At 38.2% G+C, this 18,119-nt stretch overlaps 1 protein-coding gene across 1 annotated transcript in view; it reads right to left on the bottom strand.

Annotated features, from left to right (window-relative positions):
* LOC126251874 (choline transporter-like protein 1) overlaps positions 1 to 18,119 on the bottom strand; it is a 502,309-nt gene that overhangs the window by 51,867 nt on the left and 432,323 nt on the right. Inside the window, exons 8-10 of the mRNA XM_049952563.1 lie at positions 13,754 to 13,862; positions 8,971 to 9,085; positions 1,021 to 1,140 (exon numbers count right to left, since the gene is read on the bottom strand). Of these exons, the coding sequence (XP_049808520.1) occupies positions 1,021 to 1,140; positions 8,971 to 9,085; positions 13,754 to 13,862 (344 nt within the window). The remainder of the gene's footprint in view (positions 1 to 1,020; positions 1,141 to 8,970; positions 9,086 to 13,753; positions 13,863 to 18,119) is intronic.

Raw genomic sequence — 18,119 nt, 5'->3', positions numbered from 1 at the left:
AGTTAATTAACACTACATTAACATTTTCTATCAACAGTCTACAATGAAGAACAGTTAATTTGTTATCCAGCCAATGGAAGGATTACTCCATCCTAAAATAAACTTTTGTTTGACACAAGTACTCTGCTACTGTAGCAGCCACTTCACATGAGTAATGCATGTCTGACCTACTAGAAGGGAATCTTTGTAATCTACATTCAAATAAGAATTTAATTGTCATTTACTATACACTACTTGTTTCTGTAACTTTATGTTCCTAGTACTATGTGGGCATTATTACTATTTATAAGAAAGACTAGTTCTGGGACCTTTCTATGGACACTCTTGCAGTTAATTAACACTACATTAACATTTTCTATCAACAGTCTACAATGAAGAACAGTTAATTTGTTATCCAGCCAATGGAAGGATTACTCCATCCTAAAATAAACTTTTGTTTGACACAAGTACTCTGCTACTGTAGCAGCCACTTCACATGAGTAATGCATGTCTGACCTACTAGAAGGGAGGGGGGTCCTTAAAATTTTCAGCAGAGGTCAAAAAATCTGCAACCAAGATTCTCAGAGATTGTCTAAGTCTTTGCTTTAAGCCCTCCATTGGCTGCAAACCTGAAGGTTATGATTATTTCAGGGTACAATGCAGCAAACTGCTAGCTCAATTTCCACCTAGCATGTAAGGCTAGCTCTCTTACCCAATTCAGGTTCTAGGCATCAATGAAGGCCTTCCTCATAAACAAAAATGTTCTCTATGGTTTTACAGTTTCTCCTGCATACATCAAACAGGTCAAAGATATTCTCTGTTTTTCTGTATTTAAAAGATTATTATGGTACTAAGAGAAATGTAAGTATTACTTAAGAATAATATAAACATTCCTACTCAAGACACCAATTCATACACTGTTGAATTGAATAGAATCCACCTGAAAACATTTCTTGTTAGTGACTTTGAATATTCTTGGCAATTAAATATAACTGGAATGGAAATTTGAATTGGAAAACTATTTTCTGATGCAGTACTTACAATAAGAGGTTCAAATAACAACATCGGCATGCTAGCAACTGCTTTTCCAGCTTCACGAAAGAGCTGAATCACCAGCTTAATGCGTTTCCTCATCACAAGTATAATTAGACATATGATAACCTAGAAATAATAGGAAAATAACATGAAATGCAATACAAATAAACAGTTTGATAAATAAGTACTTGCTGAGAAAGAAGGGTACTGAAATGAGCATCTAATCATTAACTGCTAAAACAATAAAACAAACATCCAGCTGGACTGTGATGTTTAAAGCTTTCCCGGCGTACTGATTGTTCCATAAAAACACGGGAGAACTGCCGGATATCAGTAACTTCCTGCCACGATATTTCGGCGCAGAGTCTTCTGGCCATCTTCAGGTGAATGCCACTGTAGTAGTACTGGCGAGTACGCGCTGAGCTCCGCTATTTAAAGCCTTCTGAGGTGACATTGCGCATGCGCAGCTCAGCTTGCGCGTTCATAACGGCTCCGTGCGCTGCGCCTCGTGCCCTCCACTGTGAAAGCCTGGCGTATCGGTGTCAGGTCGATTTCCATCTTTATGCAGATAACTACGTCGACTACGAAGTTTCTCTATAACAGGATTCCAAGCAGAGTTCAGCTGATAACCGCTATCTCGATTGATGAGAGTCTCGTTGTCAGACAATCTTATTTCCACAGCTTCATTGATAATCAAGCTCCAAAAGGATGTTTAAAGCTTTCCCGGCGTACTGATTGTTCCATAAAAACATGGTCCATACATCAAACTTTTGGAGCTCGATTATCAATGAAGCTGTGGAAATAAGATTGTCTGACAACGAGACTCTCATCAATCGAGATAGCGGTTATCAGCTGAACTCTGCTTGGAATCCTGTTATAGAGAAACTTCGTAGTCGACGTAGTTATCTGCATAAAGATGAAATCGACCTGACACCGATACGCCAGGCTTTCACAGTGGAGGGCGCGAGGCGCAGCGCACGGAGCCGTTATGAACGCGCAAGCTGAGCTGCGCATGCGCAATGTCACCTCAGAAGGCTTTAAATAGCGGAGCTCAGCGTGTACTCGCCAGTACTACTACAGTGGCATTCACCTGAAGATGGCCAGAAGACTCGGAGCCGAAATATCGTGGCAGGAAGTTACTGATATCCAGCAGTTCTCCCGTGTTTTTATGGAACATCCAGCTGGACTGATATAAAAATAAGTGAAAAATAGGTTTGATTATTCTTTTTTTAATACTTTTAACTTGTCAAAACAAAATGAAACTATTGAACTGGAGGAATTGTTGATGGTAGGTGGTTATGATGTGGGTTGAGATTTTTAGAAAGCCATAAGCAAACTTTCCTAGTCCAGGATGACCTCCAATGCATGCTCAGATCTCACCCTTTTACACACACTTTCTTATATGCTTACAAAAATCTACAAACTTAATCACACTGAAAGATCTTTTGTTGAATATTACTATGCCTTCACGAAGAATTTCCTCCCTAGTTGACATACACATCTTAACAATTCTACCTTAGTGTCTTTCTATGTCACCAATCACATCCTCCATTTCCTCTCCATATCCCTAATCTATTACCAGCTGGCTCCCTACTGTATACTGTTGATACCATCTCCTTATACAGCAGCCAACCCCCCCCCCCCCCCGCCCCCCTCCAATGTCCATGGCCTTAATATCACTGAACACCATTTGTACAAATATCCTGCTGATTCCAAAGCTACCACCTCATTTCTTATGCATATGGGAAACTATAGTCTTACCCAAACAACTTCTTATTAGTGAAGTTCCATGTCAAGGACATGGGCACTTCCATGGCACACTTGTGTCCATCTGTTTCTTGACCTACTGGATGAGTTGCTCCTAACAACCCACAATTTCCATGTGCCCTGGAAGCAACAGGAGTGGCACCTAATTTCCCTGTCACTGTAGGAGGAGAAAGGAATAATAGCTGCTTTACACCTGTTTATTTACTGGGTATGTGCAGTTTACAGATTGAAGGAAGCTCAGAAAGTAAGAATGGATGAGGACTTTATCATGCTCTCCAGTGCCCTTACCATCACTTGTAACTCTGCATCTGGACATAAGGCCAAGTCATCCAGTTTTCATTCCTCCAAGGCTCTAAACACCTTTCCTTCTATTCATTTCACCCAGTCCTGTTCAGTTTCACGTTCCAAGTCACTGATCTCCAGCTCACTAGTGACAGCATATAAACTTCCACTTATATCAAAACTTTGATAGCTGGCATACCTTCCATATCAAAAGGCCTCTGAAGGACAAAGTAGGTTATACACATCAATATAAAATCAATAAAATCAATTATAACTTTACAGGTTTCAACTAACTCCTGGGTTGTAAGTGAGGAAAGTTTTTGCCATGGATTTTCTTCACTTCTGATGCTGTGCTAATACTATTTGAGGCATGTTCTCTTAACCTGTAGGTGATTACTATCACTCTCATCCCTCCTGTTACATATTCATTCTTCATACAGTCCAGCACTATGAACACACAAACCAGTGCAAAATTTTTATTTTCATCTCATGCAATGCTAGTTCTTGTTTCATCATTGCTGCTTATCTTTCTGAGCTGTATAGGAACCACTGCCCTTTCCTTTAGAAAATAAAAAAAAATAATAAATATTACATGACAGCAAAAAAGAAACCTACTGGGTCATGGTAAAGGACCCATCCCAAGTCATCCAGATACTGATTCACCAACAGACACTGACATCTCAGAAGGGGGAACCATGGCAATGGGGGGAACTGTGCTTCCATCTTTGATTATATATGAATATATGAACATTCATTTGCTGCCAGTTACTATATCTTCGATATGCTAGTGTACTATGTGCAATGTTCTAGGTACTTTGCGTTGCCCACTGGGCATTCTAGCATGACGCTTCTAGTATTACTTAGCATTGCACACGCTATTGCTCCCAGAGCGGAAGTAGATAAGGGACTCGGCGCGCTGCTGGCGACCAGAAGTTGCGGTCTGATAACTGGCAGCTACATAAGTGACGTTTCTGGTAAGACAGTGTCAGTCATTGAGCAGCCACATGTGCAGCAGTATCAACACAGACTAGTTATGCCACGTTATTTTAGGAGGAGAAGGTGTATGTGCCTTGCAGTGTATAAAGTGGATTGTTAGTAGATCTATAATCTTACTGCTCAAGATGGTTGAGTACTTTCTGGTCAAATAGTACTCTAGCAGCTTTTCACCACTTCAGCTGTCTAGCAGTAACTCATGGTCAAGTACATGGGACTATCTCATCATCCAGAGTTGTAAGAGAGCTGAGATATTTACACTGTATAGTTTTGTTCACTGGTTGGATCACTATAATGGGGTCACTAGCCAGACATCCACATTCCAGATAATCAGTTTTCTTTTTGTTTAATCTCAATGCTATATTGTTAAAATGATTCATTCACCTAATGGCCCAATGTCTAAGATCTTAGTAAGTTTTGCATAAAACACATCATCAACATATAACGTTGTCGAAGGATGGGGTGTATATTAAATATCTCCTGTCACTGTGCAGACTCTTAATGCTCATTAACATTAACCCTTTAACTGCTCTGGACGTGTTAATGCATGCGCCTTTGTACCTGTTCCTGTGTGCTCTGAACATGTTTATGCGCACCACCAGTCCTTCTACCTGGTACTCTGAATGTGTTTACACGTAGACACATTGAGAGTACCAGGTAGAAGGGCTGGTGGCGCATATAAACACGTTCAGAGCACACACGGACAGGTACAAAGGTGTGCGCGTTAACACATCCAGAGCAGTTAAAGGGTTAACTGGAAAAGGACACAAAATCTTTGCTGTGCAGTGAACAGCATTCCTAACACAACAGTATAAGCTATGGATACATTGCACACATATGGAAGAAGTGCTACAATCATGAAGCATTTTACAAATAGTCTCGTGAGGGACCATGTCAAAATATTTCTCAAGATCTAGGATGGAATTCAGCTTCAACACTGGATTTGGGTTGAAATTTCTCCCTTACCAACTAGTAATAATTCAAGTTTTAAATGCATCTGAAAAGGCCTCATTGCTCATGGACGATTTTTGGAAATTGGTTTCATAGTAGAAAGAGCCTCTGGTGATCCTTGGGTTGCCAATTTTCCATAGGCCTGACCCCAAAGAGAATCTACTGCTGGGTGACAAGTGTCAGATCTCCTGATTCAGTTCAGTCTTGGTGTAGGGCTGGTCTCGTAAGCACTTATAGTGAGCGTTGGAAGTGAGCGTTGTTGATAATTAGATAAAAAGGTCTTGAAGTTTCATATACTATGTACCCACATGCAGTCAAAACTGCAGAAAAGGCATGTAAAACTGCATCAGAAAAGCCTGTCTGCTCCCATTGATGTACATAGTAGAGTATCAGAGTACAGTAAACCTATCTGGACTTCACCATGATGCTTAGTATCTCACAGATTAAAAAAATGTCTTGATAAAGGATGTGGCAACTGTCACAGTATCATTAAAAACTAAAACCTCTTCTGGGTGGGACAAGTACCCACTACAGTGATTAAAGCAGTGCATCACATAATAGCACTTTCATTAACTCAAATAATGAACCAGTCTTTTGAACAAGGATGCTTTTCTGATGTGTTGAAGTACGTCAAAGTCAGACTTGTGTTCAAGAATGGGTGGAGGAAAGACATGGAAAATAACACACTATATCTATTCTTCCAGTCCTGTCAAAACCGTTAGAGGAAGTAACTTCAATCCAGATTCAAAATTCTATTGTAAAAAATGATATTATTACACTGTTCAGTCACATTAATGTGCTTCTTGCAGCAAGGACCACATTGATATGTGCAGGAAGAGAGTTGGTGAGGTTCTGGAAGTTAGCAACAGGGATGTGGAGCTAAGCTGACTCCAGTGCCATGACCAGCTGCACTAGGTTTCTCAGTTGAGAAAAAAAAAAAAGCCCGAGGTGATCAGAAAGATCCTTAATTGTGTTTAAATATGGGGAGTTTGGTGGCTGCAGGAGTACAGCAAACTTACCCTAGCACTCTTTAAATCATGCACATATACTGCGTACTGTGTGACACATTGCACTGTCCTGCTGGTAAATGCCATTGTGCTGAGAAAAATAAGATGGTTGTAGGGGTGAACATGGTTCCCAGGAATAGATGCCAACTTGTGTTGATCCACTGTACCTTCCAGAATGAGGAGATCACCCTCTGGCCTGGACTCTTCTGATGATTCTTGCAGGGTGTTTGCTTTTGGACACTTCCTACTGTACACACCAACATCCATCTGTCCGAAGGAGCATAAAACATGATGCACATGAAAAGGCCACTTGTCACCATCCAGCGGAAGTACTGGCATGCAAATTACAGCCTTCATTGTCAATGAGCAGCAGTCAGTGTGGGTGCATGAAGCAGGTACCTGATGTGGAGAACCATATGCAGCAATATTTGCTGAATGGTCGTTGAGAAGACACTGTTAGTAGCCCCTTGCTTCCATCTGGGCAGTCAGTTGCTCAACAGCTGCACATCTATTTGCCCATACACATCTCCACATCTGTCCTGCACTGTTGTCATCTATGTCCCTTCTTTGGTGCCATTTTGCCTTGCACAGTATACTTTAACCATTGCCATGTGAATAGTCTTCAAATTGAGCCATTTCGGAAATGCTTCCACTTTGGCCCAAAAGTCAGGTGATTATGCCCTTTAGAATGTCAGATAAATTGCTCCATTTTTGCATTACAACAATGACTGCACTGTTTTCCGCTTCCCCCATACATGATTTATATACTCTCCACTGCTAGTGCTGCCACCAGCTGTCTGTGAGTGACACTGAACCTAGGTGGTGGTAACGTTAATGTGAATGGACCATGTATAAATAACCAATTTGGATTCCAACAAGGAAAGAACACACTAAATGCAGCAAATAACTTTACTGGAAAGATAAAGCAACACTTGGAGTAAAGTTACAGGTATCTTCTGTGATCTTACAAAAGCCTCTGACTCAGTAACCCATGCCTTGGTTTTTTTACAAATTAGATAAATAAAGGATTAAGGGCAATACTCTGACATGGCTTACATCATATCTGCAGAACTGAAAACAGAGTTTAACTGTCTCTTCAAATACAGTGAATCATTATTCTAAATGGTGTACAGTATCACAAGGTATGTTTTAAGGCTTCATTTTAGGTCCAATCCTGTTCTTGTCCTACACAAATGACTTACCCATAAATATAGATTCACCATCAGTTCTGTTTGAAGATGATACTTCTGTTTTAATTGAAGCTGATTCTGATCTATACTGTGAGCATACGCAATAGCTTACGGAACTGATTCCATTTAAATGGGTTAAAAAACTCAACATCCCATAAACCTGTAGGGTACATTTCAAAACCAGACATTCAAAATGTGTGGAACTTCAAATACAACATAACAATCAATAAGCTGACATGATCAAATTTCGCATTCCAATCTGAGCTGCCAGAGATGGTGGTCACATATACATGAAGTGTGCTTGTTTGTGTGACTGAATGTGTCTGTGTTTCCTTTTCAGAAGAAGGCTTTGGCTGAAAGCTAATGTGTAACTGTCTTCTTATTGTGCCTGTCTGCAACTCGACGTATCTTCTTTATGGTGAGTAGCAGTCTACCTTTCCCTTATTTTGTTGATCTTCCAAACTGGAGTTTCCATTATTTGACATGATTAAATTTCTTACACTAAATGTGGTCAAGAACTTGAGCTGGAATACCCACACTGACTTCCTGTCAAAAAGATTAAGCAGTATTTGCAATGCAAATACTAGAAAATCCTACCTACATAAGTACACAAAAAAAGCATATTGTAGATATGTTGAATCTGTCATTAGGTATGTTTTAGTTTCCTGGGGTGAATCCAAATAGCTAATCTTGAATACTGAAGCTGCAGAAGAAAATTGTCAGATACATGTGTACTTCATAGCAAAAAGAATTTTATCGCCCTTTATTACAGGAATTACAAATTCCAACTTTTCCTTCCACATACGTGTACAAAATTGTAATCTTCATACACAGCAGACAAAAACTACTGTGGAGGATGACTATAGACACAATAAAATACAAGAAGCAAAGATAATTTTATGTTACCCACAGACCAACTGGAACTATATGCACAGACTCCTTGGTATATGGGGATGAGAATGTATAACAAATTAATAGACAAAACATGTTTAATATGAAGCCAGAGATTCTAAAATATAGGGCTACAATGGATTTTGCTGGAGAAATGCTGCTTTTCAGTAGAATTAACGAAGGATGAAATGACCATTTGAACAAGAGGTAACTTAGTATAAGATTTTTTATTCTATGTATAATAAAACTGTATTCATTTTAGGAATCCGTTATTACCATCAGTTGCTCTAGGCTTATGGTGAAGTTATACCACAAATTTTTTGACGTGTCTTGTTTGTTAATTGGCAGTGCTGAAATTTTATTTCCTGGAGGTAAGTGATGGGCAGTAATTCTGTCTTATAATTTTAGTTTTCTGAGGTTAATTTTCCTTTTGATATTATTTTTTTAATAGAATACTGCATTAAGTTGCACTGAGCGAAGTGGCACAGCGGATAGCACACTGGACTGGCATTCGGGAGGACGACAGTTCAAACCCCCATCCAGCCATCCAGATTTAGGTTTTCCGTGATTTCCCTAAATTGAAATGCCAGAATGGTCCTTGCGAAAGGACATAACCGATTTCCTTTCCCATCCTTGCTTGTGCTCCAACTCTAATGACCTCGATGTTGACGGGACGTTAAACCCAATCTTCCTTTCTTCCTTCCTTGAATTTATAGATACTTATATAACTTAGTTATTGACAGATGAAATATTATTAAAAATATTTAATATATGCATATTTTAGTCTCAAACAGTGATAGGCGATGAGAACCTACATAACTATCTGATATGTTAATCATTCCTATAAATTTTATAAGTTCATGATTGATACTCACAGTTGCTATTGTTGCTAGTATGGCATAAACAAGATAGGCTGTTACTGATCTTCCTTCAGCATCTTTATCATTTTTTGTATGTGCCAAGCCATCCTTCGCTTGCTTCCAAATAAACCTTTGCAGCAGAAGCAATAATAATAAATAAAAGTATAACAATAAATAAAAAATAATTAAAACATATTAAAGGAACATGCAAATGTAATTAACATGGAACTCTAGGAAATTGTTATATCACAGAATTCCTACTTGAACAAACCTCAGTAAACATTTGAAATTTAAAATTGTCATATGAGAAAAATAAATGTATTATCTCTGTGTGCACTGTAATTTATTTACTCTTGCCTTCAGGATGCCTACTGGAGTAATACACAGGTGATTTTAGTATATTCATCAGTTAAGTATGGCTTTGAAACTTTGCAAGTAGGCTGCTTAGGGACAGTTTGCATCTGTCTTCAAGATTCTGCAAACCTGTCATCAGTCATGCTACCATTTTTTGCATACATTCAATATCACTAGTCCCACACACTTGAGAAATATTCTAGGTTAGGTCACACAATTGATTTGTATGCAGTCTGCTTGCAGTTCCCTTGTATTCTAGCAATAAACTTTGCCTGTAACTGAATCTATTTGATTGTTCCATTTCATATCCCTGCAAATTGTTGTATCCAGGTATTTGTGTGATATGATCAATTCCATCTGTGACTATTTGATAGTTTAGTCACAGGATACGATACTATGTTGTTTTTTTTTTTTTTTTTTTTTTTTTATTTACAATAGGAAATGGAAGAGGCTGTAGATGAAGATGAAATGGGAGATATGATACTGCGTGAAGAGTTTGACAGAGCACTGAAAGACCTGAGTCAAAACAAGGCCCCGGAAGTAGACAACATTCCATTAGAACTACTGACAGCCTTGGCAGTGCCAGTCCTGACAATACTCTACCATCTGGTGAGCAAGATGTATGAGACAGGCAAAATTACCTCAGACTTCAAGAAGAATATAATAATTCCAATCCCAAAGAAAGCAGGTGTTGACAGATGTGAAAATTACCGAGCCATCAGTTTAATAAGTCACAGCTGCAAAATACTAATGCGAATTCTTTACAGACAAATGGAAAAACTGGTAGAAGCTGACCTCGGGGAAGATCAGTTTGGATTCTGTAGAAATGTTGGAACACGTGAGGCAATACTGACCCTTAAGACTAATCTTAGAAGAAAGATTAAGGAAAGGCAAACATATGTTTCTAGCATTTGTAGACTTGGAGAAAGCTTTTGGCAATGTTGACTGGAATACTCTCTTTCAAATTCTGAAGGTGGCAGGAGTAAAATACAGGAAGCGAAAGACTATTTACAATTTGTACAGAAACCAGATGGCAGTTATAAGAGTCGAGGGACATGAAAGGGAAGCAGTGGTTGGGAAGGGAGTGAGACAGGGTTGTATCCTCTCCCCGATGTTATTCAATCTGTATATTGAACAAGCAGTAAAGGATACAAAAGAAAAGTTTGGAGTAGGTATTAAAATCCATGGAGAAGAAATAAAAACTTTGAGGTTCGCCGATGACATTGTAATTCTGTCAGAGACAGCAAAGGACTTGGAAGAGCAGTTGAATGGAATGGACAGTGTTTTGAAAGGAGGGTATAAGATCAACATCAACAAAAGCAAAACGGGGATAATGGAATGTAGTTGAATTAGGTTGGGTGATGCTGAGGGAATTAGATTAGGAAATGAGACACTGAAAGTAGTAAAGGAGTTTTGCTATTTGGGGAGCAAAATAACTGATGATGGTCAAAGTAGAGAGGATATAAAATGTAGACTGGCAATGGCAAGGAAAGCGCTTCTGAAAAAGAGAAATTTTTTAACATCAAGTATAGATTGAAGTGTCAGGAAGCCGTTTCTGAAAGTATTTGTATGGACTGTAGCCATGTATGGAAGTGAAACGTGGACAATAAATAGTTTGGACAAGAAGAGAATAGAAGCTTTCGAAATGTGGTGCTACAGAAGAATGCTGAAGATTAGATGGGTAGATCACATAACTAATGAGGAGGTATTGAATAGAATTGGGGAGAAGAGGAGTTTGTGGCACAATTTGACCAGAAGAAGGGATCGGTTGGTAGGACATGTTCTGAGGCATCAAGGGATCACCAATTTAGTATTGGAGGACAGCGTGAGTGGTAAAAATCATAGAGGGAGACCAAGAGATGAATACACTAAGCAGATTCAGAAGGATGTAGGCTGCTGTAGGTACTGGGAGATGAAGAAGCTTGCACAGGATAGAGTAGCATGTAGAGCTGCATCAAACCAGTCTCAGGACTGAAGACCACAACAACAACACATTTTTTGTTAAGTGTAAATACTTCATAAATATCTGTGTGTACATAACATTTGAAATCTGTATTTCCAACTTCTGTACATGATTGTTACTGACATTAACAAAATAATGAATAAATTGTTTTGATCCATTCCACATACTGTCATGCTGTAATGGATCTATTGACTAAGTATCACAGTAAATAAAATCATATGAAGATACAAAAATGTGTGTGTGTGTTTTCCACATCTCCTCCTAAACGACTGAATCGATTTCAACCAAATTAGTTACACATATTTCTTATTAATCTGGGAAGGAATACCATGGTAGTAAGAAATACCTAGTTTCCGTAGGTGTGGGGCTGGTGGTGAAAAGGGTTGTTAACCTCTGACATCTACACTGTCTTGCACAACAGGTGTGTTATGCGAGCAGTATCGGAATGTGTTCCAGATGGTATACATGTGGATGGTCAAGGCTGAGCAGAGAGAGATGGGAAGATGAGAGGGATATTGAGAGGTGTGATTATGAGATGAATAGATAGAGGTGGGAGTAGGAGATGGATAGAGAGACAGGGTAGGTGGGGAAGGTGAGACTGACAGGTAGAGGTAGAACAATGAGATAGACAAATGAGGGGAGTAGTTAATGGACAGACAGAGAGAAGGGAGAGGGGAGGAGAAGATGGACGGAGAGTGGGGAGGTGTAGGAGGCAGGTGGAAAATGTAGATAGTGGGCTGGTGGAAACAAAGAGGGGGAAGAGGAGATGGACATGAAAGAAAAGGAAATAGGTAGAGAGCGGGGAAGGAGGAGATAGACAGAGATAGTGGGAAGAGTAAGAGAGAGGTAGGAGGAAGAGGAGAATACGGACAGAGATAGGGGGAAGAGGAGGACGAGGACAAAGACAAGGGTGGAGGAGAGGGGATGGAGGAAATAGGGGAAGGAGGACAATATGAACAGAGAGAGGGGGGAGGATGAGATGTGTGTATTGTATGTTCCGTTTGCATCTGCAGGGTAGTTACTAACAAATGTAATCATCCTGAAAGACAAGAATTTTGATGAAGAAATCATTTTACTCCTGCACAATGTATTATGGACATCAAAAGTGAAGTGGAACAGACAATGTGACCTGTGTCACAGTATTTTACTGATGAGGTATCTGTCTCTGCACACTGCATTTTGAAAATAAAACAATTTTCCAAAATGAACAACAGCAGAGCAGAGGGAGACAGAAACCATTCTTTATGAAGAGATGAATAACTAATTATGCTAATACTTTACAAATACAATGCCAGTGTCATTCCTAATTCCACAGAGTACTACACAAACTGTGGTTACTATCGGATGATAGTATGCATGTAAGTCGAAAGTGTAATCTTGATCTAGGATTTAGTATCAGGTGACAACTACCATGCAGGTAAGACACTCCTATTTGTAGGAATGAGGAAGTGGTGGCATGTAATCACAAGTATTGAATACATAGAGACATTTAAATCACATTTGATTGTAGTCTGGGATAAATAAGTAACTGGACCATTGCAGCTTATTAACTACTGTAGTAATTTCCAGAATGAGATTTTCACTCTGCAGCAGAGTGTACTCTAGTACAAAACTTCTTGGCAGATCAAAACAGTGTGCTGGACCAAGACTGGAACTAGGGGACTTTGCCATTCGTGGGCAAGTGCTCTACCACCTGAGCCACCCAAGCATGATTATTCACTGTTAAGACTGTGTGCTGAACTGAGCGGGAACTTGGGACCTTTGCTGTTTGTGGGGAAATGCTCTACCACCGGTGCTACCCAAGCATGATTCGTGACCCATCCTCACAGCATTACTACTACCAGTACCTCATCTCCTACCTTCTGAACTTCACAGAAGCTTTCCTGTGAAACTTGTGAGACTAGCTTTCCAAGCCTGCTTTCTTTCAGGAGTGGCAATCTTGCAAGTTGTGAAGTTTGGAAGTTAGGAGATGAGGTACTGACAGAAGTAAAACTGTGAGGATGGGTCATGAGTTGTGCTTGGGTAGCTCAGTCAATTAAAGCACCTACTCATGAAATGCAAAGGTCCTGAGTTTGAGTCTCCCAGGAACAGTCAGCTAGTTAGTTCAACAACCACAGCTGACCCTGGCAAAATTATAGATTCTTTATTCACAAAGGCATCAGACAGACTAGTCAATCAATCAGATTAAAAGCATCTAAAAATGCTGAAGCTTAAATAAATGCACTAAGGTGAAAAACACAAGAATAAAACTAGTCATTGAAACGCCTACATTTTAGGGAAACAACAAGTGAAATGAACTAGAACATACACTTCTTTTTTTAAACTTCTCACTGTTTTTACTACCAAAGAAGGTCTTTAGTTGTGGGTGGGATGCTCTTAAGTATTGAAGTGATATAAAACCATGCTTTAACTTACCAGTTACTAATCTTTCGGATACACAATAAAATGAACACGGCATATGTATTAAATCATTTCACTTACCAAAGATAAAGTGTTCCTCCTAAACTGACTAGTGTCACAGCAATAAGCACAATCCATACCATAACTCCAACCAAGTATCTGAATAATATTAATATCACTATGGAGAAACCTAAAAGAAAAACAGAAAAATAAATCAGCTCTATGGTTTACAAAACCTCCTCACCTGAAACTGTATTATGAATACAATAGTCATCCAAGAAGCAAATACTAAAAATTTATTTCACCAAGTCAGTGTAGTAACATTTCACAACTATTCACAAATTATCTCATGTATTTCATGGTTGTATGTCGGAAGTGTCTCATATGCTTGTCACATTATACATATGCTTCTCTTTTTCTGTGTTAAGATGCAGGCTATTGAGTAAATGAGGAGAAAACACTTTGCAAACAAATTCAGATTTCTGATGATATTACTGATTAAGTTATCTATCTACATTAAGAGGACCATCATAGTTATAAGTGATTTTCTTTATGTTATATTAGTTTCAGATAGCTTCTCTCAGTTTAGACCTTTCTATATGACTGATTTCTGTCAAGAAATCACTAGTCCAATGTGTGCTAGATAACCTACTTCAGAAGAAAACATATTATTTGTCCAAATGAGAATATGTAATTATGTGACAAAGTTTTCTAGGCATTGTGAACACAGTCTTTTTATGTATTTATTGAACAATTTAGAGAAATAGTTGGGTTAGAAAAACAGCCATTACATTTGAATACAAATTCCATTGCATAATCCTACAACAAATACGTTCAAAAATTACAAACTTCCCATTTCTAAGAAATACCACTGGACCAATGATACAGTTTGATATGGTTAGCCCCAACTAGAATTGTGAAACATATTCTTCCAGCTTTGAGACAGTATAGAAGTCATATGACACATTACACAACAGTTTCCTTCTGTGAAACCTATTAGGAAAGTATTTATTTTTAACATAACAACCTGTATTTTCTGTAGTTCTACTTAAATCCATCTTAATAATACAGTAGACTATTTACTATATGGCTCATGACTATCTAGCCTACTTAATAGCATAAAATGATTCTCTGTGATAAAATGAGGATTAATTTATTGTACATACTGCACTCTTCCAAAGCTTTAGCAATTGGGTGCCAGCTACAATGCTGTGCAGCCTTTCAAACTGTTTTATTCATTTGTTCTTCTAGCACATCTGGAATCACAATTATAAGGTAAGGTCCATACTTTTCAACACATGATGGTTAGAATCTCTCCTCCAATGCTCACAAATAACAATGGACACATGTAGAGAACATCTCTGCTGGCAGCTCTGCATACTTTGTTTCTTGAGTTGCATATCTGACATCCAAAGTGTGTACATTATTAAATTGTCATTTTGTGTGGTCCTTGATGTTTTAATTAAAGAAATGGCAATGTGCAATAAATGAAAAAAAATTATAGAGACTATAGATCAGAAATTACGTGTTGTAATGCAACTGGATTCTGGAGTAGCAACCAGAACTGGAAAAGTAATATTGGAGTGGAAGAAAAATAGAGCAGAAATTGAGAAGTGGTGTGCTTCTCAAGTTAGTGGAAGTGGAATAAAAGTAAATGAAGGCAATGTTGAAAGGTAAGCATAAGGAAATTGAGCGAACTTTATTTTTGTGGCACAAACCCTTAAGAGGAAAAAGTTTGTCCCTTAATGGGCCAGTATTGCAGGAAAAAGAAGTGCAATTTCAGCAGCAAATAGAAGGGGAAGGTTCAGAATTTACTGCCAGTGGGAAACATGATTCAGTATTCACCAGATTACCCCCAGCGGAGAGGCTTTATCCACTGATAAGTAGGCTGTGACATTGTTTAAAGACAATTTTAAAAGTTAATTGATGAGGAGGGAATTTCTGGTGAACAATAGCGTAGTTGCAATGAGAGTAGTTTAAATTACAAGAGGCTCCCTACAAAAATGCTTGCTTCAAAAAATGGAGCTGTAGCACCTGGATATAAGAAAAGTAAGGAGTGAACTACCATGCTGGCTTACAATAACGCAGCTGACAATCACAAGCTTAGGCTTACATTAATAGAGAAATCATGAAAACCTAGAGCTTTAAACAACCTGAAAAATCAGTAGTCACTGCCCCTGCATTACATTCATCAAAAGATGAATGAATTCAGAAAACTTTAACACCCGGTTCCAAAATGCATTCCTACAGATGTAGAGAAATATTTGAAAGACAATAACTTATTGAGGAAAGTTCTGCTGTTTCTTGATAATGCACTTTTGCTTCCTGGCAGTGACAAACTCACAGACGGAGATAAAAAAGCTTTATTTTTACCCTCAAATGTGCCTGCAATTTATCAGGTGATGCATGAGCATGCTTGAAATGCTAAACAAGAAGTTTTGCAAGTCTCCTCAGTTTGTTGATATCAGTAGTTGATAATAATGAAGACTGTGTAACCATTCTGAAGATGATACACTTGCTAAATACCATGAGGTGGTTGGTCGAATATGACTTGTAAGCTCTTGGAAAAATCTTTTAGACTATGAAAATGGACATTTTAACTTTGAATCCATGTTTGAAAGCAAAGTCAAAAATGGAAACGATGATATTGTTTCACTGCTCAAAAGTGTATCGGACTGTGAGAACGCTGATGCAGAAAATGTCACAGAATGGATGGCAAACAATGAAACTGATGGATTATCTGACAATGATATTGTGAAAATGGTGATGCATGGGGAATTTACACAAGAGGAGGAGGCAAACCCAGAAGCTGGAAGAAATCACATCTGACATTTGGGAGGGTTCAAGATGAATGAGGCACAGCCACAGTACGTTAGTGAGCAGGAAGAACCAGCACCAGCTGATACCATCTATTTGCATAAGTGGAGGGATATTGCAGCTACAGGTAGGTAACAGTCATCTATCAAAGTTTTTTTTAAAAAACCTCAAACTTCTAAGTTTCATCTTTTTTGTTAAGCCCGACTTTTCATAAGTGTGTAATCATACATTCATACAACACTATGCAGATCATTCTATTTCTTCTGTGATAATTTTTGAAGGGTGCAGTATCTCAATAACAAACATTTATAATTATTATGTATTATGTAAGGGGTCAGAGGTCAGAAAATGTTAATAAAATTGGATTTCAGTATTAAAAAAGAAAAAGTGAAAAGGGTATTTTAAATGGTATAGCTGGGGTCAGAAAAGAGAATTTGTAGAATTCCAGTCTATATGGCTTGACCTTCTGCCACATTAGGCCAAATAGTTGAGTGTCTACTGTGTTTAAATTATCAAACAATGGAAAAACCCAGGATGGAATAATGACAATATTACGAAAAGAACAGATTGCTACTCACCATAGTGGAGATGTTGAGTCACAGACAGGCACAACAAAAAGACTGTCAAACACACAAGCTTTTGGTTAAAAGGGCGTCCATCGGAATTGGACAACATACATACACACTCATGCAAACACAGCTCACACGCACATTTACTCTGTAAGAAACTATTAATTAACCAAAGAAGATTAGTCAAGATGGTCATCTACGAGAATTATGGGGCTAAGCAAGAGGATTTTAACTTTACAAACTCTTTCTATGTCTGTGGGAAATTAGTGAAAATACATACTTTAATATATTTATGCATACTTGTGTGAAACAGCAACAAATGAAAATCTTATGTAACAAAGATAAAATTATGTTCCTTTGACATTTTTGTAATGTGCTGTCAATCTATCTTGAAGTAAAATAACACTCTTTGTTTTGCAAAAATGACAATTTTACTAAAAACACTGGTACATGTGATGTGATTAAGAACTTCTAACTGTAGAATATAGGTATGTAGATACTTTAAAGAAATAGTTGTTAATAAAAGTATGTCCTATAAATTAAGATGTTAATACAGAATAATTTTCTTTTGTTTTGTAATTTCTGAGCATTCCTGGTTTATGCCTTGTGACCACCTGAAATTTATTAAAATGATATTGGAAAGTCCTAGGTAGGATACAGATTGTGAAAGCAGTAAAGGTAATTACTCACCATATAGTTGAGGCATTGACTGACTGACAGGCACACAAATACAGCTGAAATTGTTGCTAAGCTTTTGAACAATATCCTTTCTCCGAGGCAACTAACTAACAAAACACACAAATATACATGCACAGCTACAGGTCCTGACCAGTTACATTGTTCTGGTGCCACAGAAAAGCTTAGCAATGGTCAGCCTTATTTATGTGCCTGTTGACCACTCAATGCATCAGCTTTATGGTGAGTGGTTATGTTTTACTCCTTTCATTATTTAAAAACTATAAGAGGAGTTCATAACAAAGTGAGAATTCCTACTGAACTCTAGACATGAATACAAGGCCTATTTGCTAATTTCATATCTTATTTTCTATTGTGTATACTAA

This window comes from Schistocerca nitens, chromosome 4 (assembly GCF_023898315.1).
Source record: "Schistocerca nitens isolate TAMUIC-IGC-003100 chromosome 4, iqSchNite1.1, whole genome shotgun sequence".
Classification (NCBI taxonomy): domain Eukaryota; kingdom Metazoa; phylum Arthropoda; class Insecta; order Orthoptera; family Acrididae; genus Schistocerca; species Schistocerca nitens.
The sequence above is the reverse complement of the archived record's forward strand: the minus strand, read 5'-3'. Positions and strand labels throughout refer to the sequence as shown.